The 27,845-nt window shown below is 41.5% G+C and overlaps 1 protein-coding gene across 3 annotated transcripts in view; it reads left to right on the top strand.

Annotated features, from left to right (window-relative positions):
- LOC139545129 (dual specificity testis-specific protein kinase 1-like) overlaps positions 1–27,845 on the top strand; it is a 55,277-nt gene that overhangs the window by 15,232 nt on the left and 12,200 nt on the right. For 2 of the 3 annotated variants that reach the window (XM_071352546.1, XM_071352547.1), the window contains 4 exons: positions 11,024–11,232; positions 11,865–11,986; positions 16,048–16,096; positions 16,801–16,950. In XM_071352546.1, the coding sequence (XP_071208647.1) occupies positions 11,024–11,232; positions 11,865–11,986; positions 16,048–16,096; positions 16,801–16,950 (530 nt within the window). The remainder of the gene's footprint in view (positions 1–11,023; positions 11,233–11,864; positions 11,987–16,047; positions 16,097–16,800; positions 16,951–27,845) is intronic. The other variant, XM_071352548.1, reaches the window with a different exon arrangement.

Genomic DNA, 27,845 nt, shown 5'->3' with positions numbered 1-27,845 from the left:
CGTATGATCTCTGTAATTGCAAACAAAGGTTTCTGTACCAAATATTAAGATCTGCTTTTCTGATGTATCAAATACTTATGTCATGCAATAAAATGCAAATTAATTACTTAAAAATCATACAATGTGATTTTCTGGATTTTTGTTTTAGATTCCGTCTCTCATAGTTGAAGTGTACCCATGATAGAAATTACAGACCTCTACATGCTTTGTAAGTAGGAAAACCTGCAAAATCGGCAGTGTATCAAATACTTGTTCTCCCCACTGTAGGTCTGTAACAGTTTGGGTCCAGGGTGTCTCCCCCTTTGAAGAAGAGGGGATGACCGCGGCAGCTTTCCAATCCTTGGGGATCTCAGATGATACGAAGGAGAGGTTGAACAGGCTGGTAATAGGGGGTGCGACAATGGCAGCAGACAGTTTCAGAAATAGGGGGTCCAGATTGTCAAGCCCAGCTGATTTGTATGGGTCCAGGTTTTCCAGCTCTTTCAGAACATCTGCTATCTGGATTTGGGTAAAGGAGAAGCTGGGGAGGCTTGGGCGAGTAGCAGCGGGGGGGGGGGGGGGGGGGCTGTTGGCCAAGGTTGGAGTCGCCAGGAGGAAGGCATGGCCAGCCATTGAGAAATGCTTGTTGAAGTTTTCGATTATCACGGATTTATCGGTGGTGACCGTGTTACCTAGCCTCAGTGCAGTGGGCAGCTGGGAGGAGGTGCTCTTGTTCTCCATGGACTTTACAGTATCCCAGAACTTTTTGGAGTTAGAGCTACAGGATGCAAATTTCTGCTTGAAAAAGCTGGCCTTTGCTTTCCTGACTGACTGCGTGTATTGGTTCCTGACTTCCCTGAACAGTTGCATATCGCGGGGGCTCTTCGATGCTATTGCAGTTCGCCACAGGATGTTTTTGTGCTGGTCGAGGGCAGTCAGGTCTGGAGTGAACCAAGAGCTATATCTGTTCTTAGTTCTGCATTTTTTGAACGGAGCATGCTTGTCTAATATGGTGAGGAAGTAACTTTTAAAGAATGACCAGGCATCCTCAACTGACGGGATGAGGTCAATATCCTTCCAGGGTACCCGGGCCAGGTCGATTAGAAAGGCCGGCTCGCAGAAGTGTTTTAGGGAGCGTTTAACAGTGATGAGGGGTGGTCGTTTGACCGCGGACCCGTAGCGGATACAGGCAATGAGGCAGTGATCGCTGAGATCTTGATTGAAGACAGCAGAGGTGTATTTGGAGGGCAAGTTGGTCAGGATAATGTCTACCTGGCCAAGATAAAGCATAGAAATTCGACACATACAACAACACAGAGTTACAGAGTTACACATGAATTAAACAAAACAATGCTTTTAGTATGAAATATCCTTATATATTTTTACACACTATTATTTATTTTACTATGTCAATATGTATTTGTTGTCAATGTTTTGCCGGCAAACTGATGGCAGTTGTGAAAAAAGTCAACAGTTGGATGAGTTGCAGAGGTAATTGAAAATAATGGCATTATTGATTAAATGTTTATTTCATCAATTAGCCTATTATCTACTAGAAACTCATGAACAATATCGACACATAGATAAAAAAAATAAAAATAATGCTGTATATGAATTAAAAAAAATTAGGTATAAATTACCAAAATTGCGGTTGATTGCCATAGATTTTCTGTTAGTTACCAAAATTACTAAAGATTCCGTTAACTTTGGTAAATTACCGGTAGCTTTGCAACCCTACTTGCAAACTATGTTGTTCCTTCCTACAGTATTAGTGACGCCCGTCCAAGACTGTTCAAGAAACAGACTGTTCTTTAATGTACCTAATCTGTCCTCCCTCACTAAATGTCAATTCCACATTTTAATGGAATAATGTCGCTACTTACATAATCAAATACTTCCCAGGTTTTAATGGAGGTTGCAATGCTTTTATTTCAGGATAACTTAACATGTTTGTTTTTTTGAGTGCTGATGATAGTAGTCTTTGAGTCTAGTGTTTGCAATGGCCTACTCTTACAGTGGTTGGCTACCCTGAACATGCCGAAATAATCCAGTGGGTTGTTTGACCAATGCACGGGAGGAGTTCCATGGGATCTACAGGAGAAGGCTGTGTCTGAAATGGCACCCTATTCCCTATATAGTGCACTACTTTTGACCAGAACCCTATGCATGCCCTGGTCAAAAGTAGTGCACTATATAGGAAATAGAGTGCCATTTTGGACAAACACAAGTTAGAGAGGGACAGAGTTACATTGTGTGCTGTTGACATTCTGTGTAACCTTCCATACACTGCATTCAGCCAACAAATGCATATGTGAGGATGCTGTTCATCGACTACAGCTCGGCCTTCAATACCATAGTGCCCTATAAGCTCATTACAAAACTCACAGCCCTGGGTCTGAACTCCTCCCTATGCAACTGGGTCCTGGACTTCCTGACTGGCCGCCCCCAGGTGGTGAAGGTAGGCAACATTATCTCCTCGACACTGATCCTCAACACAGGGTGCCCCACAAGGGTGCGTCCTCAGTCCCCTCCTGTATTCCCTGTATACCAACGACTGCGTGGCCTCAGACAGTTACAACTCCATCATCAAGTTTACTGACGACATGACAGAAGTAGGCCTGATCAACAACAACGACGAGACAGCCTACAGGGAGGAGGTAGACACTCTGACAGCATGGTGCCAAGTAAACAACCCCTCCCTCGACGTTAGCGAAACAAAGAAGCTGATTGTGGACTTCAGGAGGAACCAGGCTGGACACGCCCCATCCTCATCAACGGGGCCGCCGTGGAGACGGTCAATAACTTCAAAATCCTCAGCGTACATATCTCAGTGAAGCTGAAATGGTCTAACCACACGGACAACGTAGTGAAGAAGGCACGACGGTGACTCTTCAACCCCAAATTCGGCCTGTCCTCGAGGGCCCTCACAGTGTTCTACAGGAGCACCAAGGCTCTTCAGAGGGTGTACATGCAGCCAAAGGCACCATGGGGTGCACACTGTCCTACAGGACACCTACAACACCAGGTGTCGCAGGAAGTCAAGAAGATCCTCAGGGACCCCAGACACCAAACCATGACCTTTTCTCCCCGCTTCAATCACTCAGACGTGGCAGTACAGAAGCATCATGGCAAAAACTGAAAGACTGGCCAATAGTTTCTACCCTCAGACCATCAGGTCTCCCCCCCCCCAATCCTCAACTCTCACTTACCTTACCTGCTAGCCTATGGACATTCTTTAGCCTGCTGTCCCCCCCTTCTACTCCCCCTTTAAATTTCAATTGGGATTTTAGCACTGAACTTCAACGATATAGCTTGAATAGAGCCTTAAGAGTGCCTTTTTGGTTCAAAAAAAGGAAAGGTGGTCTTACAATGGATCATTTAATTATTTGATTTTGAGTTTTAGGACCCCTTTAAGTATAAAATAATATATAAAACAATTATTGGTAACACTTTATTTGACACCCAGTGTCATAACATATTATGACACGCTCATAACACATTATGACATGCTCATAACCATGTCATAATATGTCATAACAGCTGACATAACACTGTCATGGCCCATATATCTATGTGACATATATTGCATTATTTTATGGCTGGTTATGACTCCTACATAAGTGTCAAAACCCACATTTATTCAAATAATTTTTTTCCCTGACAAGAAGTTTCCTTTCGTTTAAAGTTAGTTTCTTAAATCCTTTGTTGCTGTTGTAATTCATTCTTTAGAGTCATGTTTCTGTCATCATATTTTAAATAACTTGTAGAAAATACACTTTATGACACTGTCAAGAAGCATTATGACCATCACAACCATATAAGCCAGATAGGCCTATCACGTACATGCCCTTATATCAGTCAGAAAGAGGGTGTCTTGTCCTGCTCCTGAAATCTGCTCCTGCATTCATCCCAGTCATCAGCAACAGAGCATTGGGGTATGTGAAATTACAATAATACTTTATGGTCAATAAAAAAATATATATATATATATAACATAAACATACTGTTGACACGTAGGGTATGGTGTAATGGAATGTTTTGCCTTGTGTGGTTTTGTGGGTTTTATACTCTTATGTAGGTGTCATAACCAGCCATAAAAACACGCAATATATGTCACAACGGGTGTAAATATGTGTCATGACAGTGATAACAGGTTATGACAAGTTATATCAGCTGTTATGAAATATTATGACTTGGTTATGACCGTGTTATAACCTGTTATGATGCTGGGTGTCACATAAAGTTTCAATTATTTGATAAAATATAAAATGAGTCCTTTACCACGATACCCCATAGAAAACACATTGCAATCATAAATGGTAGCAAAGACAGTAAAAAAAACGAAAACTACCTCCATACGTGCATTCATTTGTATGGGTTACCTTCAGACGAGTTGTAGAGCAAAACAGAGAACACCATCTTGTTCGTGATAGTCTCATCTTTCCATAGAGTGGTCATACTAGTTAGTAGGCTAAGAAGTTTTTGCTTTAGACGTTTTCATCAGAAGACTGATTTCTCATGGTCTGGCAAACACCGCTGTAGGTCATTCACCTTACACCGCAGATGTGGAAGGCCGACATAGACGGATGTAGTGGATTAATTAAGAAGCAGCTTATGCAAAAGATCTCTAATTTAAAATGATTTTGCTGGCAATTTTTGTATCATGTTGGTTAAATAAGGGGTTACATATGTATAAAAAAAAATATATATATATTTTGTGAGCTTTCTTATGTCTCCTAGATACTGTATAGGACAGATACTTCAAAACCTTTTTCAAAACCTTATTTTTTGATTTATGAATGTGTTATTCAATATGTCCCTCCTCCCAACAGTTTATTTTAAATGTAAAACATGTGACAGAGGAAATGGATGTCAATGAATGATCAAAGGCCTATGTCAGTTTGTGACAACTGCTGATGTGTGCTTTCTACGTGCTTTCTAAAATACATTTTATTGACTGATAGAGACAGTTCGGTTTCAGTTGCTGGTCACTCGTGTTGAAGTACTGGTATTTGTCTCAGGTTGCTGGTACTCAGATCTAGTCCAATAGTGGGTTAATGGGAGAACCTATTTCTAGAGGTCCCACAAACATTACGCACAACAACAAAAAGATGATGGCTTTTTCTGAATAACACAATATGTGTAAGATACAGAGGAACTGGAACCAACAAGCTGTCACAGTCTCACTGCAAAATTAGACGTTTTTCAATTTTCTCCCTGACTGTAACACTGATGCTAACTGCTGCATATTTTACCTCTTTGCTATACCATCTATTTTGAACCTTTAAATGTTATTATGCAATTACCTTCCTTATTCCTGGCAGAAACTCAGTTCATTGAAAGTCTCTCCCTTTGTATTCTTTCCTTCTTTCCTTCCGTTCTTTATTTCTCTCTCACTCTCTATTTCTCTCTCTATCTCTTTCTCGAAAACATTTCAGCTGTTCATGCATAATTGAGTTATGCCTTGATTTGGACTCTCAGGTCAGGCTGAGCAAGACCCCATACAATCTCAGACAGACCGCCATACAGTACATGGCACACACAGTTGAAGTCAGAAGTTTACATACACTTAGGTTGGAGTCTACTGCTACTAGTACTCTCTGTTCATCATATATGCATAGTCACTTTAACCATATCTACATGTACATACTTCCTCAATCAGCCTGACTAACCGGTGTCTGTATGTAGCCTCGCTACTTTTATAGCCTCGCTACTGTATATAGCCTGTCTTTTTACTGTTGTTTTATTTCTTTACTTACCTATTGTTCACTTAATACCTGTTTTGCACTATTGGTTAGAGCCTGTAAGTAAGCATTTCACTGTAAGGTCAACACGTGTGAGTCATTAAAACTCGTTTTTCAACCACTCCACAAATTTCTTGTTAACAAACTATAGTTTTGGCAAGTCGGTTTGGACATCTACTTTGCGCATGACACAAGTCAATTTTCCAACAATTGCTTACATTATTTCACTTATAATTCACTGTATCACAATTCCAGCGGGTCAGAAGTTTACATACACTAAGTTGACTGTGCCTTTAAACAGCTTGGAAAATTACAGAAAATGATGTCATGGCTTTAGAAGCTTCTGATAGGCTAATTGACATCATTTGAGTCAATTGGAGGTGCACCTGTGGATGTATTTCAAGGCCTACCTTCAAACTCGGTGTCTCTTTGCTTGACATCATGGGAAAATCAAAAGAAATCAGCCAAGATCTCAGAAAAAAAATTGTAGACCTCCACAAGTCTGGTTCATTCTTGGGAGCAATTTCCAAATGCCTGAAGGTACCACGTTCATCTCTACAAACAATAGTACGCAAGTATAAACAGCATGGGACCACGCAGCCATCATACCGCTCAGGAAGGAGACGCATTCTGTCTCCTAGAGATGAACGTACTTTGGTGTGAAAAGTGCAAATCAATCCCAGAACAACAGCCCTTGTGAAGATGCTGGAGGAAACAGGTACAAAAGTATCTATATCCACAGTAAAACGAGTCCTATATCGACATAACCTGAAAGGCCGCTCAGCAAGGAAGAAGCAACTGCTGCAAAACCGCCATAAAAAAGCCAGACTACGGTTTGCAACTGCACATGGGGACAAAGATCGTACTTTTTGGAGAAATGTCCTCTGGTCTGACGAAACAACAATAGAATTGTTTGGCCATAATGACCATCGTTATGTTTGGAGGAAAAAGGGGGAGGCTTGCAAGCCGAAGAACAGCATCCCAACCGTGAAGCACGGGGGTGGCAGCATCATGTTGTGGGGGTGCTTTGCTGCAGGAGGGACTGGTGTACTTCACAAAATAGATGGCATCATGAGGATGGAAAATTATGTGGATATATTGAAGCAACATCTCAAGACATCAGTCAGGAAGTTAAATGGGTCTTCCAAATGGACAATGACCCCAAGCATACTTCCAAAGTTGTACATACAGTTGAAGTTAAAACTGTACATACTGTACATTTTAAATAAACAATTCAAGTGGCTTCGACATATTCCACCTGTGTAAGGTGACCTATAGTTGAGACTCAGCACATTCAGCACCACAGATATGTGTGGTCTGGCCGTGTGCCGTATGTTTCAGACCTATTGATCAGCTGTAGAGCCACACAACAGGATCTCTCCATGCTCTTCCTGTGTTGCTCACAGAACTGCAGACATAAGCAGGCAGCATCAGGGTTCCTGTGTCTCCCCTGGATGGCTGTCTGAAGATCCACGAGGCAATTAACACTTCAAGTGTCCTCATTGGATCCACCCTAAGTGTTTTGCATCCTAAATGGCACTCTATTCCCTATCAGAGCCCATATATGCCCTGGTCAAAGTAGTGAATGTGGTGCCATTTGAGACACACAAAGTGTTGTGTTCACCCTAATGCACTCGGCTGGAGCCACATGCCCTGAGTAAATCACTATGTAGGATTAATGACCCAGCTTCCAATCTGTACCATAATGGTCTGTGTCTGAGATCAGCAGACAGAGCAGTGGAGACTATTTACAGATTCTGAATCTGACTAGAGTAGGCTAGCCTGCCATATTGACTGAAGCCTATGTGTGGATGGAATGTTGCTGTTACACAAAGTTCATTAGTACTGTACGCGCGTACACATGCATACAGACATACTCGCATTCAAACACACACATGTGCACACAGATACACACACACATATAGTTCCACACATGCACTCAAACGCATATAGTTAGCCTTGATGTCTTTTGTTTTTGTATTGTTGTTGTCCTTAGTTTTTCTCTTTTTTTCTCTTTTGTTCTTTCTGTTGGTTGTTGGCATATTGGGTGGGTGGTTGTTTTGGTTGGGTTGGAGGGGGGCATTGGCTTGGGATGGGTGGCGGTGGGGGGGTGGATGGGGAGGTTTTTTAGGGGGGGGCAGTGGGGGGGTCTCAGATGGTTGAGGGGCAGCTCTCGGGGAACTGTGGGAGGATCTTGGATGGTTGGTGCGCTTGACCCTGGTTGTTCCTGTGGATCACTCTGGATGGGAGTGTCTGCTAGATGACTGAATATAATGTAAATGTAGATTGTATGTTTTACATTTTTACAAAAGATTTAAAAAATGAACATTAGCACTGGGAATGTCCAAATTGGCACCCAATTGGCTCTGGTCAAAAGTAGATCGCTGCAACATATATGGAATAGGTTGCCATTTTGGACGCAGACACTTTTTTTGGCAAGTGGGAGAGTGCTGCTGCATGACAGGGATCCTGTCAGACTCTGGAGTAAAACTTTTGTCGCTTGCGTGTCTGTGTGAAGGCTGTGTCATCCTTTGTGACGTCACCTGTTGACGTGATTCCACATCAGTCAGGAAATGGCCTTGCTGAAGTACACAAGTATTTGGTTCAGATGCCTCTGACTCTCTCTCTCTCTGCCCTGAACTGAGATAGCAGTCAGATATGTGGGACTTCCTCAGAAAGAGAGTCGTTCCCCTGAGGAATAGTCTCACCTTGGTGTGAACTGGTCTCACTGTGAAGGTCTCATAACTCACATTTCTTATCTGTGGGTGGGACGTCAGTAGGGCAGTCCCACTGGTAGAGTTTCTCCTGAAGGTCTCTGTGGTCAGACAAAGGTCAAACTCACTGTTTAGTGTGATAACAGGCTTTTCCACAGGAAATCACTTTACTAAGTTTGCGGCCCAAATGGCACCCTATTCCATAGTGCACTACCTATTCGCCCCCTGGTCAAAAGTAGTGCACTATAGGGAATAGGGTGCCATTTGGGATGCATTTCTAACTCGATTTCTTACTTTTTTTGCGGCTCTTGGCTCAGTAACAAAACCCCTCTGTAAGACAAAGCTGAAATAGACAGACCGAAAATCTGATTTGTAAACACAAATTGAATCCAAACAATATGAAATTCAATCTAGAGACAGATTTGTTGTTTGTACGCTGAGATTCACTCCCAATTCAAGTGAAGTGCCATCAGATTGATGCTAAGGGAAGCTGACATCATTACCTGATTTATCTACCATTGTGTATTCAAACAAACCAGACTGTAATCCACATCCATAATTTCTGAGTGCCATATAGGATGTACATTCTATGGGCTGTCACACAATGTTCTGACTTCTATGGAAGTGACTGTTTGATTGAGGAGGGTTGCAGCAGGCTACAGCTCTGGTGACTGTGTGACAGTGTGGCTCTGGGATGAAGTGTGAGCGTGTGTTTCTGTGCACCATACAGGATGCCATATAGGATGCTTTGTCTTGGGATTTCTGTGAAAGTAACATTTTGATTGAGGTGGGTTGTAGCAGGCTACATAATAGCTCTGGTAACTGTGTGAAAGACAGTGTGTCTATATGATATACTGTAGATCCTCATCAGTGAGAGACATGATAAGGCTGCACTGTGAGCGTTTTCTCTGACAGCCAGCCGGGTTGGTGTCGTGGTGGTGGGGGCTGCAGTTGAGATGAAAACACTGTGATTGTTTGTACATGGCTGTGGCTGTTAAAACAATGGCAGCGTGTGTGAGAGCTAGCCTCTCATGGTTAAAACAATGGCAGCGTGTGTGAGAGCTAGCCTCTCATGGTTAAAACAATGGCAGCGTGTGTGAGAGCTAGCCTCTCATGGTTAAAACAATGGCAGCGTGTGTGACAGCTAGCCTCTCATGGTTAAAACAATGGCTGCGTGTGTGAGAGCTAGCCACTCATGGTTAAAACAATGGCAGCATGTGTGAGAGCTAGCCTCTCATGGTTAAAACAATGGCAGCGTGTGTGAGAGCTAGCCTCTCATGGTGAATCCCATGGTGGGGTTGATTCCCACTTGATTGACAAAGCCCTGCCAATTGTGTCAGCGTGTCAGTCTGTGCTGTTCACTGGCATCATTGTCAGGACCAGGTTTGTTGTTGCTCCCTCTGCCCTTTAACCATGCTGTCCCGACACCGGAAGTCAAGTAAAACAACTTATTTTAAGTAAGATATTGTTTTCATAGCAGCAGGATAGGCACCTTTCCAGTGTGGTAGAGACACTATATGGTTTCAAACATACAGAACTGTCCTTCCCTTAAAACACACAGACAGTCTCGTATATTATTCTATTTTATCAAGTTTATTTTACACGTTCACCCACTGAAAAATCACTAGCCTCTACGGCTACGCACATCACTATATCTTACTATATCTTAGTTGTTTTACTTGACTTCCGGTGTCAGGACAGCATGGTTAAAGGGCAGAGGGAGCAATAACAAACCTGGAAAGGTGCCTATCCTGCTGCTATGAAAACAATGACAGTGTGGTTTTGTTAGCTGCACACACTTCCTGTTAGAGTTGGTCTTCTCAGCTACATTTTCCTGTGACAGACGATTCCAATCATTTGTTTTTGATGTCTGATAAGGGCTTAGAATGCCTCAAAGCCTAAAAAGGACTCCTTAACGATAGAAGCGCACACTGATAATTATACATAAAGCAATTAAGGAACATAATCTTATGAGAAAAAGCGCCATTCACCTCTATCTGGTTACAAATTAATTAATGGAAGAGGATCACCTTCTCCAGATGAATCATCAGAAGAGCACATTTTACTTTCAAATATCTCCCCCTCATCCTGTAGTAGGCGGACATGTCCCTCTCATCAGATGCTCTCATTAAAATGAATAGAACCCCTCTCCATCTTTCTTGTTATTATTAGCCTGGAGGGAAAACAAGTCACTTGATTAGTCAGCTACACTGGACAGTCTCTCACCTGTGTTGCCCAGGCCTGCTACACTATTTTAAGGAACCATTATTCATGTCTCTTTGTTTCACTCCATAAAGAGGAGGCACGTTCTATCCCATTGAGCTAATGAGCGTAGATTTAATTATTGTCCGCTCTCTTTCATCCACTCTACTTTGTTTCGACATAGCGTTATTTGGGGTTATTGCAGACTCTTTGTAAGGACAGGCATTCTCTCAATGTAATCTGTCACAGAGGTGAGGGGTGTGACTAACAAGTGTGCATGTGTGTGTGTGTGTGTGTGTGTGTGTGTGTGTGTGTGTGTGTGTGTGTGTGTGTGTGTGTGTGTGTGTTCATGTGTATTTTTGTGTGTGTGTGTCTACCTTATAGCAGACATCACTCCCCACTCCAGGATGTGTGACTGTGACGTGGATGTGTCTTCAGAGCCCACCAGCCCCAGGCTCTATGGTGAGTCCTCTGACAAATACTACCATGTGGACCGCTGGCAGAAGCTCCGCACCGCCGTCCGCAAGCTGGAGTTCTGGGAGAACTTCACCGCTGAGCTCATCGGGAGTGGCTTCTTCTCCAAAGTCTACAAGGTACCTGGTTCCTCCCTAGCCATCTGTAGTGAACCTAGCATGCATCCCAAATGGCACCCTACTACCTATATAGTGCACTCCTTTTGACCAGAGCCCTATGGGCCCTGGTAAAAATAGCATACTATATACACAATAGGGTTCCATTTGCGCTACATATTTAAGACAAAGCATGTTTTGTGTTGGATCTAATTGGAACATAGGGGCCAGGAATGCCTGAGCATACTGGCCATCAATCTGTTTCATTTTGTTTGATGATTTAATCACAATGAAATAATGGAGTCGTTAATTAATTTACCTGCAAAAACAGCTCCTTTCAGACAGTCACTTAAAATGCTTTTTTGTACAGGTTACATTACTAGGTCTTGAGCAGGTTTTTCAGTGGTTAAACTGTAAAAACGTGTCTGTTTCTCTCAAGTGATTCACAGTACTGTGAAATAACTCGTGTGTTTCTCTCAGGTGATTCACAGTACTGTGAAATAACTCTTGTGTGTTTCTCTCAGGTGATTCACAGTACTGTGAAATAACTCTTGTGTGTTTCTCTCAGATGATTCACAGTACTGTGAAATAACTCTTGTCTGTTTCTCTCAGGTGATTCACAGTACTGTGAAATAACTCTTGTCTGTTTCTCTCAGGTGATTCACAGTACGAGCCATAAGGTGATGGTGGTGAAGATCTATAAGAATGATGTGGACCAGGATAGCATTGTGCGTGAGATCAGCCTACTGCAAAAACTCTCCCATCCCAACATAGTCAGGTATTAGTCAGTTACACCTTTTTGTGATGACGACTTATAATATTTGGTATATGACCTTATTGATACCATGTAAGAATTTTGCATCATTGCTTATTAATTAAAATAAATAATAATAGATGCATTGTACCAATCAAATAAATGTAATAAATTAAATGAAAATTGTTTAGATAAGATTAAGCCTGATAAGCTTATAATGTTTGATTTATGTAAGATTATCTGTGTCAGTACAGGGCATACACTATGAATGGGAATGCTGGGAAGCTTTGTGTACTTTATGTCGTGCAGTCAATGGCTCCAGAACATAATAATCTAGTAGCCACAAAGGCCTATTCTACCCATCTGAAGTGGTTACATAAGGTGTGAAGACATAGTTTCAAGTGGATGTTATGACACGCACCACAGAATCACGGCATACCTTTCCTGAATTCCAATCCAAAATATAGGGTATTATACTGTATACTGTACTTCCAGTCATACTTATGCTAAATATAGCTACCCAGAAATCACCTTTGTCTCAAGACATCTCCAGACAGCTTAATTTATATGTCTAAAGATGTCTCAAGACATGTCTCAAGACATCTCCAGACATCTTCATTTATATGTCTTAAAACTTCTTATGGCTGAGATCCCGTTAACGGGATCGACTTGACAACAGCCAGTGAAAGTGCAGGGCGCCAAATTCAAACATCAGAAATCTCATAATTAAAATTCCTCAAACATACAAGTATTTTACACCATTTTAAAGATAAACTTGTTGTTAATCCCACCACAGTGTCCGATTTCAAAAAGGCTTTACGACGAAAGCACACCATCTGATTATGTTAGGTCAGTACCAAGTCACAGAAAAACACAGCCATTTTTCCAGCCTAAGAGAGGAGTCACAAAAAGCAGAAACAGAGATAAAATTAATAACTAACCTTTGATGATCTTCATCAGATGACACTCATAGGACTTCATGTTACACAATACATGTATGTTTTGTTCGATAAAGTTCATATTTATATCCAAAAATCTTAGTTTACATTGGCGCGTTATGTTCAGTAATGTTTTGCCTCCAAAACATCCGGTGATTTTGCAGAGAGCCACATCAATTTACAGAAATACTCATAATAAACATTGTTAAAAGATGCAAGTATTATACATGGAACTTTAGATAAACTTCTCCTTAATGCAACCGCTGTGTCACATTTCCCCAAAAAATTACGGAAAAAGCACACTATGCAATAATCTGAGTACGGCGCTCAGACACAAAACCAAGCCATACAGGTACCCGCCATGTTGTGGAGTCAACAGAAGTCAGAAGTAGCATTATAAATATTCACTTACCTTTGATGATCTTCATCAGAATGCACTCCCATGAATCCCAGTTCCACAATAAATATTTGTTTTGTTCGATAACGTCCATAATTTATGTCCAAATATCTCCTTTTTGTTCGTGCGTTTAGTTCCAAAGTCCAAATTGATGACGCGCAGGCCAGACGAAAAGTCAAAAAATTCCATTACAGTTCGTAGAAACATGTCAACCGATGTATAGAATCAATCTTTAGGATGTTTTTAACATAAATCTTCAATAATGTTTCAACCGGAGAATTCCTTTGTCTGTAGAAATGCGATGGAACGCAGCTAACTCTCACGGGGGGCGCGCCTGAGTGAGCTCGTGGCACTCTGCCAGAGCCCTGACTCAAACAGCTCCCATTCCCCCTCCTTTACAGTAGAAGCATCAAACAAGGTTCTAAAGACTGTTGACATCTAGTGGAAGCCTTAGGAAGTGCAATATGACCCCATAGACACTGTATATTGGATAGGCAAACCTACAAACCTCAGATTTCCCACTTCCTGTTTGGATTTTTTCTCAGGTTTTTGCCTGCCATATGAGTTCTGTTATACTCACAGACATCATTCAAACAGTTTTAGAAACTTCAGAGTGTTTTCTATCCAAATCTACTGATACTATGCATATCTTAGCTTCTGGGACTGAGTAGCAGGCAGTTTACTCTGGGCACCTTATTCATCCAAGCTACTTAATACTGCCCCCAGCCATAAGAAGTTAACATGTCTCAAGACATCTCAAGACATCTCCAGACATCTTCATTTATATGTCTTAACATGTCTCAAGACATGGTGATGACTGGGTATGTATACACATGCTGCTGAGTCTGTGAGGTGCAGTAATGGCCACAGCAGGAGGGACATAGTACTACCTTGTCACATAGGCCAGCTCTACACTTATGAAGTGGTTACATAAGGTGTGAAGGCATTGTGTTTGTCCAAGCAATCTTATTTTAGCCTTTCTATCAAGGCCACAGTATCAGTGGTTATTTAACAGCACAGTTTATCTGCTGAGGTCAGAGCATAGAGAGTCAATGATGAAAGTGAATATGAGTCCAATACAATATGTACCTGGCACAAATAGGGCATCCAGCCCTCTGTGAGTGGGCCCTACTCAAACAATGATGTGAAAATCTGAATAATTTCTAATGTTGGAGCCTGAGAACATTGCCTTCCTCAGACACAGACACAGACACATAGCCAAACACACAACCGCATTCATTCACCGCAAAGGTAGCGATCGCAAAAAAACAGCAAAAGATATAAAATTAATCACTAACCTTGACCAACTTCATCAGATGACAGTCCTATAACATCAGGTTATACAATACACTTATGTTTTGTTCGAAAATGTGCATATTTTGAGCTGAAAACCGTGGTTATACATTGTGAAAATGTAGCAACTTTTTCCCAGAATCTCCGGATATATTTCTGACACTCACCTAATCTGACCAAATAACTCATCATAAACTTTACTAAAAAATACATGTTGGACAGCAAATGAAAGATACACTAGTTCTTAATGCAATCGCCGTGTTAGATTTTTTAAAATAACTTTACCATAACAAACAGCTTACGTTATAGCGAGACAGCGCCCGCAAAAAGGAAGGAAAATACGACTAAACATTTTCCACAGAAATACGAAATAACATCATAAATGGTTCTTACTTTTGCTGAGCTTCCATCAGAATCTTGTACAAGGAGTCCTTTGTCCAGAATAAATCGTTGTTTGGTTTTAGAATGTCCTCTTCTCCTGTCGAATTAGCAACCTTAGCTAGCCAAGTGGCGCGAAGATGTCCATCTTCACCTAACGCAGAGAACGGAAAACTCCAAAACTCCCGATAAACGTTGAATAATCTGATAAAACTATATTGAAAAAACATACTTTACGATGATATTATCACATGTATCAAATAAAATCAAAGCCGGAGATATTAGCCGTCTATACCGAACGCTTTTCAGAAGCCAATGCTGATGTCCTTCCCGCGCCTTCGAAGACAATGAAATTGTGGTCACGTCATTCCAAGAGCTCTTGTTCGACCTCAGATCAAGCTAGACACCCCATTCCACCTCCCACTGCCTGTTGACATCTAGTGGAAGGCGTATGAAGTGCATGTATATCCATAGATTTCAAGCAAATGAATAGGAAGGCCCTGGAACAGAGCCTCGATTTCAGATTTTTCACTTCCTGTCAGGACGTTTGCTGCAAAATGAGTTCTGTTTTACTCACAGATATAATTCAAACGGTTTTAGAAACTTGAGTGTTTTCTATCCAATAGTAATACGATTATGCATATTGTACGATCTAGAATAGAGTACGAGGCAGTTTAATATGGGCACGATTTTTTACAAAGTGAAAACAGCGCCCCCATATTGACAAGAAGTTAAGTAACTTATTGTATATTATGACCTGGGAGACAGATTGTGTGAAGACCGGTGGGGCCAGGAGTGGTGGTCTTATTAACTACTCAACCATCTTCAAGTACATCGATTGTACAGTATATTCTAAATGTTATTATGATTCCACATCATAATTCTGTTGTCCATATAAAATCAAAGTTTACTGGTCACACACATATTCAGCAGATGTTTATGCAGGTGTAGCGAAATGCTTGTGGTGCTAGCTCCAACAGTGCAGTAGTATCTAACAATTCACAATAATACACAAATCTAAAAGTAAAAGAATGGAAATAAGAAATATATGAATAATATATTGTTGTGATTTATTCTAGGTATCTGGGGATATGTGTGAAGGAAGATAAACTCTACCCTATTTTAGAGGTGAGTGTTACTTTCTCCACCTTGTACGGATGATGACTTCACACTCTAGTGAGATGAGTGGGGAGACACACTGTCTGTTTTTAGGACATGTACCCTGTACGTATAGAAGGTTGGGTCGTGTGTGAGCCGCTCCATCTGGGCAAATATGGCCTGTAGCGACTGAAACATGTTGGGTTTTACAATAAAGAAGCAGTTTTATCAACTTCCCATAGTTGCGGAATTTCCTCTTAACTTCAGTTTGCTACTCAATTCTTGCCCCTTGGTTGGAGAGCCAGGTGTGGCAGTGTTCCTTATCCTTTCAACTCAACTCTTATTTCCAGGTCTGTTTCAGTATGTGGGGCTAATCCAATGAGGTGTCTATCTGTTTGTGTGTTAGTGGGGGTTGATGGGATGTCTGTATGTTTCAGTATGTTAGTGGGGGTTGATGGAGTGTCTATCTGTTTCACTATGTGAGGCTGACAGGCTGTCTATCTGTTTCAGTATGTAAGTGGGGGTTGATGGGGTGTCTATCTGTTTCAGTATGTTAGTGGGGGTGGATGTAGTGTCTATCTGTTTCAGTATGTGAGGCTGACAGGCTGTCTATCTGTTTCAGTATGTAAGTGGGGTTTGATGGGGTGTCTATCTGTTTCAGTATGTTAGTGGGGGTGGATGGAGTGTCTATCTGTTTCAGTATGTGAGGCTGACAGGCTGTCTATCTGTTTCAGTATGTTAGTGGAGGATGTCTGGAGGAACTGTTGGCCAGGAAGGATGTGTCTCTGTGCTGGAGGGAGAAGGTGGACCTGGCCTGTGACATCACCAGAGGAATGATCTACCTGCATTACAAGAACATCTACCACAGGGACCTCAACTCCAAGGTACAGTAGACCAGGAGAAAATCCCACCCACATCTACATTACCACAGGGACCTCAACTCCAAGGTACAGTCGACCAGGGGAAAATCCCACCCACATCTACATTACCACAGGGACCTCAACTCCAAGGTACAGTCAACCAGGGGAAAATCCCACCCACATCTACATTACCACAGGGACCTCAACTCCAAGGTACAGTAGACCAGGGGACAACCCCACCCACATCTACCACATGGACCTCAACTCCAAGGTACAGTAGACCAGGGGACAACTCCACCCACATCTACCACAGGGACCTCAACTCCAAGGTACAGTAAACCATGGGAAAATCCCACCCACATCTATTGTAGATTATTGTTGTATTTGTGGTGCATAGACCACAAAGTAACCCGGAAAGTGAAAAGGAAAATAAGGAAGGTCCGCACTCAGCATTTGCAGTGAAAGAAAGAGGAAACTGTAAGGGATGTTACCTCACACATTGGCTGTGTCTGAAATGGCATCCTACTCCCTATATAGTGCACTACTTTTGGCCTGGCTACAGCCACTGACTGATCTCTTTGACATTAGGAAAACCCCTACTCTTACGACAAACTTTAGCAACATCGGAGCTGTGACATCATGTAATGATCACATTGGCAGGTCTCCCTTGTAAAAGAGGTCTTCTGACCTCAATGGGACTTCCTGGATAAATAATGGTTAAATAAATTGGTTTTAACTGTTGTGGACAAAGCAGGGAACGGTTGAGTTGAGGTTCATTCAGTAGTAAGTCTGAGGAAAACTCTCTACCATGTGGAAAAGATATCAGCCTAGAAAAATCGGTTCTCTCTCCCAGTTGCCAGGTTCCACAGAAGTACAGGTCGGTTATGTTATGTAGAGGGACGAGCAACAAGCACAGTCCATTGTCATGCTAATGTACTCCCACTCTGAGCTTTGTTAACACACACACACACACACACACACACACACACACACCCCCCCCCCTCTGTCTGGGAAAGTAGGGTCAGTGAGCAATGGATCAATAGTAGAGTCCGACCACCATCCTGCGCTCTCTCTCTCTCTGTATCTCTCTCTCTGTATCTCTCTCTCTGTATCTCTCTCTCTGTAACTCTCTCTCACCACATTCCATTTTAACAGCGACCTCTCTCACTCTCTACTAACCATGGAAATACTGGTGGTGACACTGATGTGTTCCATACTGACATTTAGCACGTCACCTAGAGAGACAATCCATTTGGCTCTGGTCTCAATGATGGCATTTCACCAGAAAGTAATTGGTGTTTCTGCAAAGCAGTACTGTTGTTTTTCCCCCTAGACCCCCCACTGGTATCATTAGAGTTGGCAAAAGGATGCACACGTCTGTCTTACATCAAACAAACAATTGCTGTCTTCACAATTACAGAGAGTGTTTCAAAAGATCACTGCTAGGATTGATGGCAGAGGCCTATAGGCAAGACAAGGTCTTTTCTCATGTGGAATATGTTTCAATCTCTAAAGAAGGGACTTCAGTCTCTATAAATTACAGTGGATCCAAGCCAGACGTGCAAGGTAATTACAGTTTCTCAATTGCTAAAACACAATTTCTGAAACCTTGCTCCATTTCCTGAAAACATTCAACACAAAACCTCATCTTCAAGCACTATTTACATAACCTCTGACTCCTCTCGCAAAATGAAACATTCGCCTCCAAACAGTTTTACCTGTGTTCAAAATCAAACACTGCTCTCAAATCATAAACAAAGTGATCAAAATGATATACACTCTCACGCAGTCAGTAAACAATACACCGAAGAATAGAAAACACATTGTTCAAAACATACAATTCTCAGGGAGAAGTACATTTTTAATCAAAAAAAATATTCATATTTTTCTGTCATTTCACTTGATGAATGAAAACATGTTCTATCATAGTAGCTCAAAATTGATCAGAAATTACCTCCTCCTTGTACCCCTATTTTTACAGTACTGTACCCTGCATCTCACAAACTTGTCCTTTGTCTCTGTGATACTGTAATTCTTGTTCTTTGTTGATATGAACCTGCAACCAGTCAAAATCTATTGAGCAGTCAGTACTGTTAATAAATGGAAAGCACAATGTTCAGGGCCATACAATTTGTCCAAATCAAATCAAATGTTATTTGTCACATACACATGGTTAGCAATGCGAGTGTAGCGAAATACTTGTGCTTCTAGTTCCGACAATGCAGTAATAACCAACAAGTAATCTAACCTAACAATTCCACAACTACTACCTTATACACACAAGTGTAAAGGGATAAAGAATATGTACATAAAGATATATGAATGAGTGATGGTACAGAACGGCATAGGCAAGATGCAGTAGATGGTATAGAGTACAGTATATACTTATGAGATGAGTAATGTAGGGTATATAAACATAAAGTGGCATAGTTTAAAGTGGCTAGTGATACATGTATTACATAAAGATGGCAAGATGCAGTAGATGATATAGAGTACAGTATATACATATACATATGAGATGAGTAATGTAGGGTATGTAAACATTATATTAAGTGGCATTGTTTAAAGTGGCTAGTGATACATTTTTACATAATTTCCATCAATTCCCATTATTAAAGTGGCTGGAGTTGAGTCAGTATGTTGGCAGCGGCCACTAAATGTTAGTGGTGGCTGTTTAACAGTCTGATGGCCTTGAGATAGAAGCTGTTTTTCAGTCTCTCTGTCCCTGCTTTGATGCACCTGTACTGACCTCTTCTCCTGGATGATAGCGGGGTGAACAGGCAGTGGCTCGGGTGGTTGTTGTCCTTGATGATCTTCATGGCCTTCCTGTGACATCGGGTGGTGTAGGTGTCCTAGAGGGCAGGTAGTTTGCCCCCGGTGATGCGTTGTGCAGACCTCACTACCCTCTGGAGAGCCTTACGGTTGTGGGCGGAGCAGTTGCCGTACCAGGCGGTGATACAGCCTGACAGGATGCTCTCGATTGTGCATCTGTAGAAGTTTGTGAGTGCTTTTGGTGACAAGCCAAATTTCTTCAGCCTCCTGAGGTTGAAGAGGCGCTGCTGCGCCTTCTTCACAATGCTGTCTGTGTGGGTGGACCAATTCAGTTTGTCCGTGATGTGTACACCGAGGAACTTAAAACTTTCCACCTTCTCCACTACTGTCCCGTCGATGTGGATAGGGGGGTGCTCCCTCTGCTGTTTCCTGAAGTCCACAATCATCTCCTTTGTTTTGTTGACGTTGAGTGTGAGGTTATTTTCCTGACACAACACTCCGAGGGCCCTCACCTCCTCCCTGTAGGCCGTCTCGTTGTTGTTGGTAATCAAGCCTACCACTGTAGTGTCGTCCGCAAACTTGATGATTGAGTTGGAGGCGTGCATGGCCACGCAGTCGTGGGTGAACAGGGAGTACAGGAGAGGGCTGAGAACGCACCCTTGTGGGGCCCCAGTGTTGAGGATCAGCGGTGTGGAGATGTTGTTACCTACCCTCACCACCTGGGGGCGGCCCGTCAGGAAGTCCAGGACCCAGTTGCACAGGGCGGGGTCGAGTCCATTGTACAGTATACAGCCTACAATGCACTGTACTACAGTATACAATACTAAAAGGGACAAAAATCAAAGGATTAAACATGTGATCAATGTGCTTCTTCTTGTCTTTGGGCTGGGTCAGGCCAGAGCACTTCGTCGACATCACAAGCAATATTGTCCCTCCTGAGGCAACGGGGGAAGAAGCCTCTTGTGTGCCGTATCCAGCCCTGACATGATTCCTCACCTATATCACCACAGGCTAAATCCATGGCTTGCAGCAGATTTACTCTGGTGTAGGGTTGTCTATCATACACTTTCCATCTCCAAGAGGAGAAAAACTCCTCAATCGGATTCAGGAAAGGCGAGTATGGACGGAGGTAAAAGTTCATAAACTGCCCATTGATGTTAAACCATTCCCTTACCTGAGCAGCTCGGTGGAAACTGACTTTGTCCCACACTATCACATATGTGGGAATGGGATTCTCATTTAGCTCTTGAACCTGCTGCTCAAATAAAATATCTCTTAGATTGACAATAAATCTTAGACGGTGCTGGGTGTTATATGGCCCGAGTATAACATGGTGATGTAGAACACCATGGTTGCTGATAGCAGCACAGATTGTGACATTGCCACGTTGTTGACCAGGGACTTCAACAATGGCCCGCTGTCCAATCATGTTTCGGCCTCTCCTTCTCCTCTTTGTTAGATTGAAGCCTGCTTCATCGACAAAGATGAACTCATGGGGTCTGTCCAAGGATTCCAAGTCAAATATTGTCTGTGTAGAAATACAATATACTGTATGTAGGATTTTGTAAGTCGTACAGACAGTGCTATACTGTAGAGTACAATTAGGCTTCTGATTCACATACATTGTATGTACTGAAGAGTAATGTCATTCACATAGTATGTGTTAGTACTGTAGACAATCTGGATTACAGTAAATGTTTCTGAATGTACACTTACTTGCACATACTGAGCTCGCAGTTCTTTCACCCTTGGTGAGTTGCGCTCAAAAGGTACTCTGTATACTTGTTTCATTCGCATCCTGTTACGATGGAGGACACGGTCAATTGTGGAAATGCTCACACTGTCGATTCCCTGGAAGTGTGTGTTGTCTTGTATTACTCGTTCCTGGATTTCTCTGAGTCGTATTGCATTATCTTTAAGGACCATGCCAACTATAACGGCCTCTTGCTCCCGAGTGAATATAGCTGTCCTTCCACCTGCATGTGGCAGCCTTGTAATTCTACAAAAAGTAGTTGTGCAGTTACAAAACATATTCATGCAGTACAATACATACAGTGATTAACTTTACAAATGTCTATTGAAACAGCTGCATATAGTGTAGTACAGCACATTTGCAATTATAAAAAATACAGTAGTATACTGTACCTGTTCTCTTCTCTGAATGTCCTTACTATGGTGGGCACAGAAAATCGGCTCAAATTGGGTTGCACTCTAAATCCTGCTTCCCTCATTGTCAGTCCATGGACAAGGACATGGTCTATAACTGTTGCTCGAATTTCATCAGATATTTCCACTCTTTGTCTTCCTCTTCCTCTTCGTCCTCCTCTTCCTCTCTCTCCTCCTCCTCTTCCTCTTCGTCGCCCACCTCGCATACGCACTTGTCCTCGTCCTCTCACATTGTTTCTTTTATCCATTCTCAGACTTTCTCCTTCCCACCTTCAACAACCTGTTTGCTCTCTGAACTGGCTTATATTGGTTGTGTCGCATCATTTGAAACAGGTTAAATCAATTTTGAGTGGTTGTGTTCAATCAATGACATGTGTTCTCTATTTGCATTTGATTGTTGCCACTTGTGTTTACCAGTATGGATGACATGTGCATTAGAGTGCAGAATGTGTTTTGAGAATGAGAATATGTTTAGAGTTTTGCTGAAAAGTGTAAGTGAGATCTGCAGATTGTGTTTTACCATGTGAAATGGTTTAAGGTATTGACAACAGACTGCATAATTAGCTAAATGAGTCCAGGCAACTGAGGACTTTGTTCTCATGTCATGTTAGGTTAAACCAATTACTGTTTCAGTTAGAATCACAATATTAGGCTGCACAGCTCTTCTGAGATATCTCCTGTAGAAGCAATCATTAGAGTTAAAAATGACAAGAATTAGGAAAAGTATGGTGGATGTAATTGCAAACGTAGAAAAATTTAGTGAACTTGCCATGTGTCCTTTCATAGGACACATGGCCCCGGTCAAAAGTAGTGCACTATATAGGGAATATGGTGACATTTGGGACACCCAAAGTCCTGGTTACAGTTTAGACCAAGTCCTCAGAGTTCCATTGGAACAGCCCTTTAATTCCCCCTGAAACTCTTCATTCTAGATCTGGTCTTCCTGGAACTGTTGCTTTTTTTTGGCTCTCAGGTGAGGGCCCATGCTGAATTTAGCGGTCAGGTTTGGTGCTTGGAGTGTTACCCAGATTGCCCAATAATCACAGGCTGCTGAATGAAAACACTGGAGAGAGAGGGCCTGTAGTGTGGTTCCCTTTGTAATGACCTTTAGATGCTGAGGAGACGTCAGCCAGCCAGCTAGTCGGACAGCCAGCCAGTCAGCCAGGGCCCTCCCTCCCTCCTTCCCCTCCTCCTGCTCTGCTCCACACCCCTGTCAGCCTGCCTATCTGTCTATTTTTTTGCCCGTCTGCTTGCCTGTCTACATCCCTTCTTTTTGCCGGCTTGCCTCTCTTCCTGACTCTCTCGCTTTCTGTGCCTGTCTATCTGCTTGTCTGTCTCTGCCTAGCTGTCTGCCTCTCTACATCCCAACCTGTCTTACCATCTCTCTGCCTGCCTGCCTGCCTATATTTAAGTCTCTCTGCCTACCCTGCTTTTCCTGACTCTCTCTCTATCTCTGCCTGCCTGTCTCTCTGCCTGCTCGACTTATGTAACCGCTCCACTACCTTGTGTCTTCTAGAATAGCTCACCCACTCTTACTGAGCCCATCCAGCCCACTTGTGCTCTCTCCACACCTACAGTAAACCACCTAATATGGTAATCAATAACCAACACACATATCTACAGTTGGGCTTTGTTCTCAGTAGGCATAGATGCCAAATCAGGTGGATCATCAGGTAAGGACTGAAAAAATGTAGCCTGGTGGGGAAGTGATTAGTGCAGACCCCATTGAGTCAGGCTTTTTAAGAGTGTCTGGTCTGGCTGTCTGTATGTAGGGTCTCCCCTTCATACTGGCTGGCTTCCTTCCAAATGGCACCCTATTCCCATACAAATTGCACTACTTTGACCTGAGCCCTATATGGGCCCTGTTCAAAAGTAGTGGATTATAGGGAATAGGGTGCCATTTGGGACACACACGCTGTTATATCTGATTACATTATGGATAGAATCAAGAGATGTGCCATGAGATGTTTATCCACACGTTTACTCAGCTTTCCCTATAGGTCTGATTTGATTTGCTGAGGTAGCTAAAACAGCATTAAGTAGACCCACAGGCAGGTATAATGTGTGAGATTCGAAGGCAGAGAATGTTCAGTTGAGTTTTCTGTTTATTCAGACCAAGCTTGACTATTGGGCTCCCAAGTGGTGCAGTGGTCAAAGACTCTGCATCGCAGTGCCAAGGTGTCACTGCAGTACCTGGTTCGAATCCAGGCTGCATCACATCTTGCTGTGATTGTACGATATGGTGGTCCACTGTTGTCTGGGGTAGGTTGTCATTGTAAATAAGAATTTGTTCTAAACTGACTTGCCTAGTTAAATAAACAAATTATTGGTGTGATTGTACTATAACAGTGTTAGATTGCTCTCTGGTGGTAAGCAGGTGTCATAACACAAATAGCAGTACTACTCTAGTGCCAAAAAAGGGACTCAATTAAATCTCCTTATTGTAATTATTATATGTTGTTCATTTGGCTGGATGTTATGTTGAAAATCATATTCGATTTGCACTGTAATTTCATGGTGAAATGGCTTGGCATACTGCGGTATACTGTGGAAAATCATATTCAATATACACTGTAATATCATGGTGAAATGGCTTGGCATACTGCGGTATACTGTGGAAAATCATATTCAATATACACTGTAATATCATGGTGAAATGGCTTGGCATACTGCGGTATACTGTGGAAAATCATATTCAATATACACTGTAAAAAGTAACTGCCCAACTCATTAAAGAAATCGAATAGTGGCAACTCAAACATCTCCAACAGTCAGTAGAACTCAAATCATAAAAGTGTTAATACATCTCATTGACATATGAGTTAGTATCACTTAATGTTTTTGAGTACTGTTAAAGTTATTGAGTTTTTACAAGTTATTTAATATTTGAGTCACTCTAACATTTATTAATTAAGTTGATTTTACTTGATTCTATTATGTTTTATGTCTTTACTTAAAATAATAAAGTAGTAGTCAGACACATTTATATTTTCATATTAAACACTTGATTTATTTGTGTTGTGCTGATAAATAATTATTACGTTTAAGTTATGAATACTTAATAATACCACGTGGCTCTATTTTTTAAGAATTGTGGGTCAAATGAAAATGTTTAGACTTCATGATAATTTTAAATAACATTGTATGCATGTTTGAAGGAAGAAAAGTATATTTCTAAAATAGTATTAAGCAGTTTGTTGTGCTATGAGGTGTAATTGATTATGATGAACGGATATCAAAACTGTTCAGGGAAATTGATGTTCAATAATGAGACAAGCCAATCCCACAATCATCAAAGTAATGTGCACTACTCTCAATGACAGAGGCTAATGCAACATAATGTGTACAGTTACATCTCCAGTATCTGCTATATGGATGAGCACTGTGCTCAACAATGCATGCAAAGATGGGTTAAAATGACAAATTGTCATATACATAAGACAATGTTTAACATTAAGGCACAATAATGCACGAAACGTTGGTGTTTTACACAATACATTACTGGGAGTTTATATATAGAGTGTTCGACTCTCTTTATAGATTTTTTATAGGTTAAATTTTATTCGCCGTTAGACAGCACCTCTACACAAAATAATTTTCTCTAGGTGTGTGCCAGCTCATGCTTTTTATTAAACATTAAGACACGACCACTGAAAATTATTTATCCGCTGCCGGCCTGCTCTCCGGGCACCATCGCATGAGCCTGAAGCTACACACTGGCTTCATTCATTCTAAAACTTTATTCAAAGGCATTAATAAGTAATGTTTCGTGTCATTTGTATTTAATTCTAATTGTACAACGGGTGTCTCTAATCCTGAATGCTGATTGGTTAAAACTGCATTACAGCCGGCGTCTATTCCACAAGTTACCACTGGCTAAATCTATGACGTTAAAATGCCTATTTACTCTCTGTTCCATCTGACTGCGCAATCCACTGTCTCATCAGCCCAGGCAGGGAAGTTTCTCCACTATAAAAAGCATTTAGACATTATCTAACATTTCTTTTAGACTAACATTTAGTTTTCAACAGCGGAGATTTGTATAATTACTGTATGTCTCCGACATTTGCAACATAGTTTCAATATTCAAATTCGATCTCCAACTGTCCCATAGTAATGAATGTGTAGGGTTCGGGACGAGAGAGGCAGGAAGCGTTTCTCAGCCAGTCGAAATCATGAATCAGCTGACATCATTTTTATGGATATATACAAAGAAATGTAAATTGAAAAAAAGTCTAACTAAACGAAGTGCATCTAGTTTGCGTTCTTCCCAACCTCAGATTGAAGTTATGGTGTTAACTGTGTTTGCTAGCTCCTCAACCGTGTCCTAACGAGAGAGCACATTTCTATGCCAGGCAAAATCGTGCTTCATTAGCATATTTTTATGTATGTATCCAAATAAATGTCACTAGAAAACAGCTTAAACAAATGCATCTACTGTTGTTCTTCTGTCTGCACGGTTTGACGTGTCTGTAAATTAGCCGTAGTTGGCTAGCTAGCAAGCAAGGGATAAGAAGTTTGCCAGCCAGTATGGCAATGGAACATTTACAACGAACGACTGGGCTGCGTCCATAGATACAGAACAAAAAGACTGAACGACTGGGTCGCGTCCATTGATACAGAACAAAAAGACTGAACGACTGGGTCGCGTCTCTAGCAACCAAACCAATAGAACGAACGACCAGCCGGCTTGGGTAGCAACCCAAGATTTGTGTCGGGACTATATCTTGTGGAAGGATTACATATTATTAATACATTCATCAAAATAACGTTTTTAAGGAAAATATGTCAATCATTAATTGAATATGTTGGTAACCTGTTGTATAAAGTGATCATGCTCTCGAAGCCGGTGTTTGGAGAATATATTGGCATGGTTTGCCGGCCGTCAACCATGCCAATATATCCTCCAAGTCCAAACACCGGCTTCGAGGGCATTATCACTTAATTAAGTCACAGCCTATATGGCCAATTTATAGACTACGTTATAATGATTTAATACAACAAAGTGTTGTTTAAATACTGATTGCTTTATCTCCCTATCAGCCTGTTGTTTCGCACTGACAGATGTTTCACAATGTATTTCTTTGTAGGCTATAGCATAAATTGTCACCCTGTCACCCTGTCTGGCTCTGGACCTATTTAGAATGTTTATATGCAGTTTAATATGACATGTAGCCTAATTGAAATGATGTGCGGTTCTTACATTCACCTTTTAATATTTATTAAAATACTTTTAATTCAAATCGTATGGTTTGGTTTCAATACTTCAAAAACAAATGGTAGGTTCAGGTACTCACAAAAGAAGATGTGTGTTGGTTAAATTGGGATTTTAATGAATTTAGCGAATTTGGGATAGCAGTTTTTTTCCCTTGTGAGGGCAGAGTTTTTAGTGGAGCCGTTGGAAAGGACGTGGAGCACCCAAGTGGTCCATGAGCAATGAACAGGATTTACAACCGCTCAACTCCAACCGCTCAACTCTGCCCACATACTCTGAGTAGAAGGGACCTAACATATGTATGTTCATTACAACAAATATTCTAGTAACTTCAATCGTTAGTGTCAAAAAGTTCACAAAACAGTTTAGTATTTACAACTTAAAAAGAGAAACATATGAGTGGCAATGTCACTTCATTACTTTAAGTATTTAACACTGCAATACTTTGAGTTGGGTTACTCAATATTGTAGTCAACGGGTTTCCACTAAAAATGTAGTTAGCAGAACTAATTACTTTTTGCAGTTTAGTGTACACTGTACAGCACAGTATATATGCATTCGACTCAAGCTGCCCACAAGGTGGCAGTGTTTTGTAAAACATGTTTTAAAAGACTATTGGTATGTAGGACTGTTTCTGCTTGCTTTTCTCCTGGGAGTAAGTGTTTTACGTGGGTGCTTCTGTCCTGTGTGAGTCATATCCTCCTGACATTGTTTGGATAAATATGCCTTCATTCAACAATAGCTTCACTGTTGTCTTTTAGCTTCT

The sequence above is a fragment of the Salvelinus alpinus genome, chromosome 19 (assembly GCF_045679555.1).
Source record: "Salvelinus alpinus chromosome 19, SLU_Salpinus.1, whole genome shotgun sequence".
NCBI lineage: Eukaryota > Metazoa > Chordata > Actinopteri > Salmoniformes > Salmonidae > Salvelinus > Salvelinus alpinus.
This window is presented reverse-complemented; position numbering and strand designations above follow the sequence as displayed.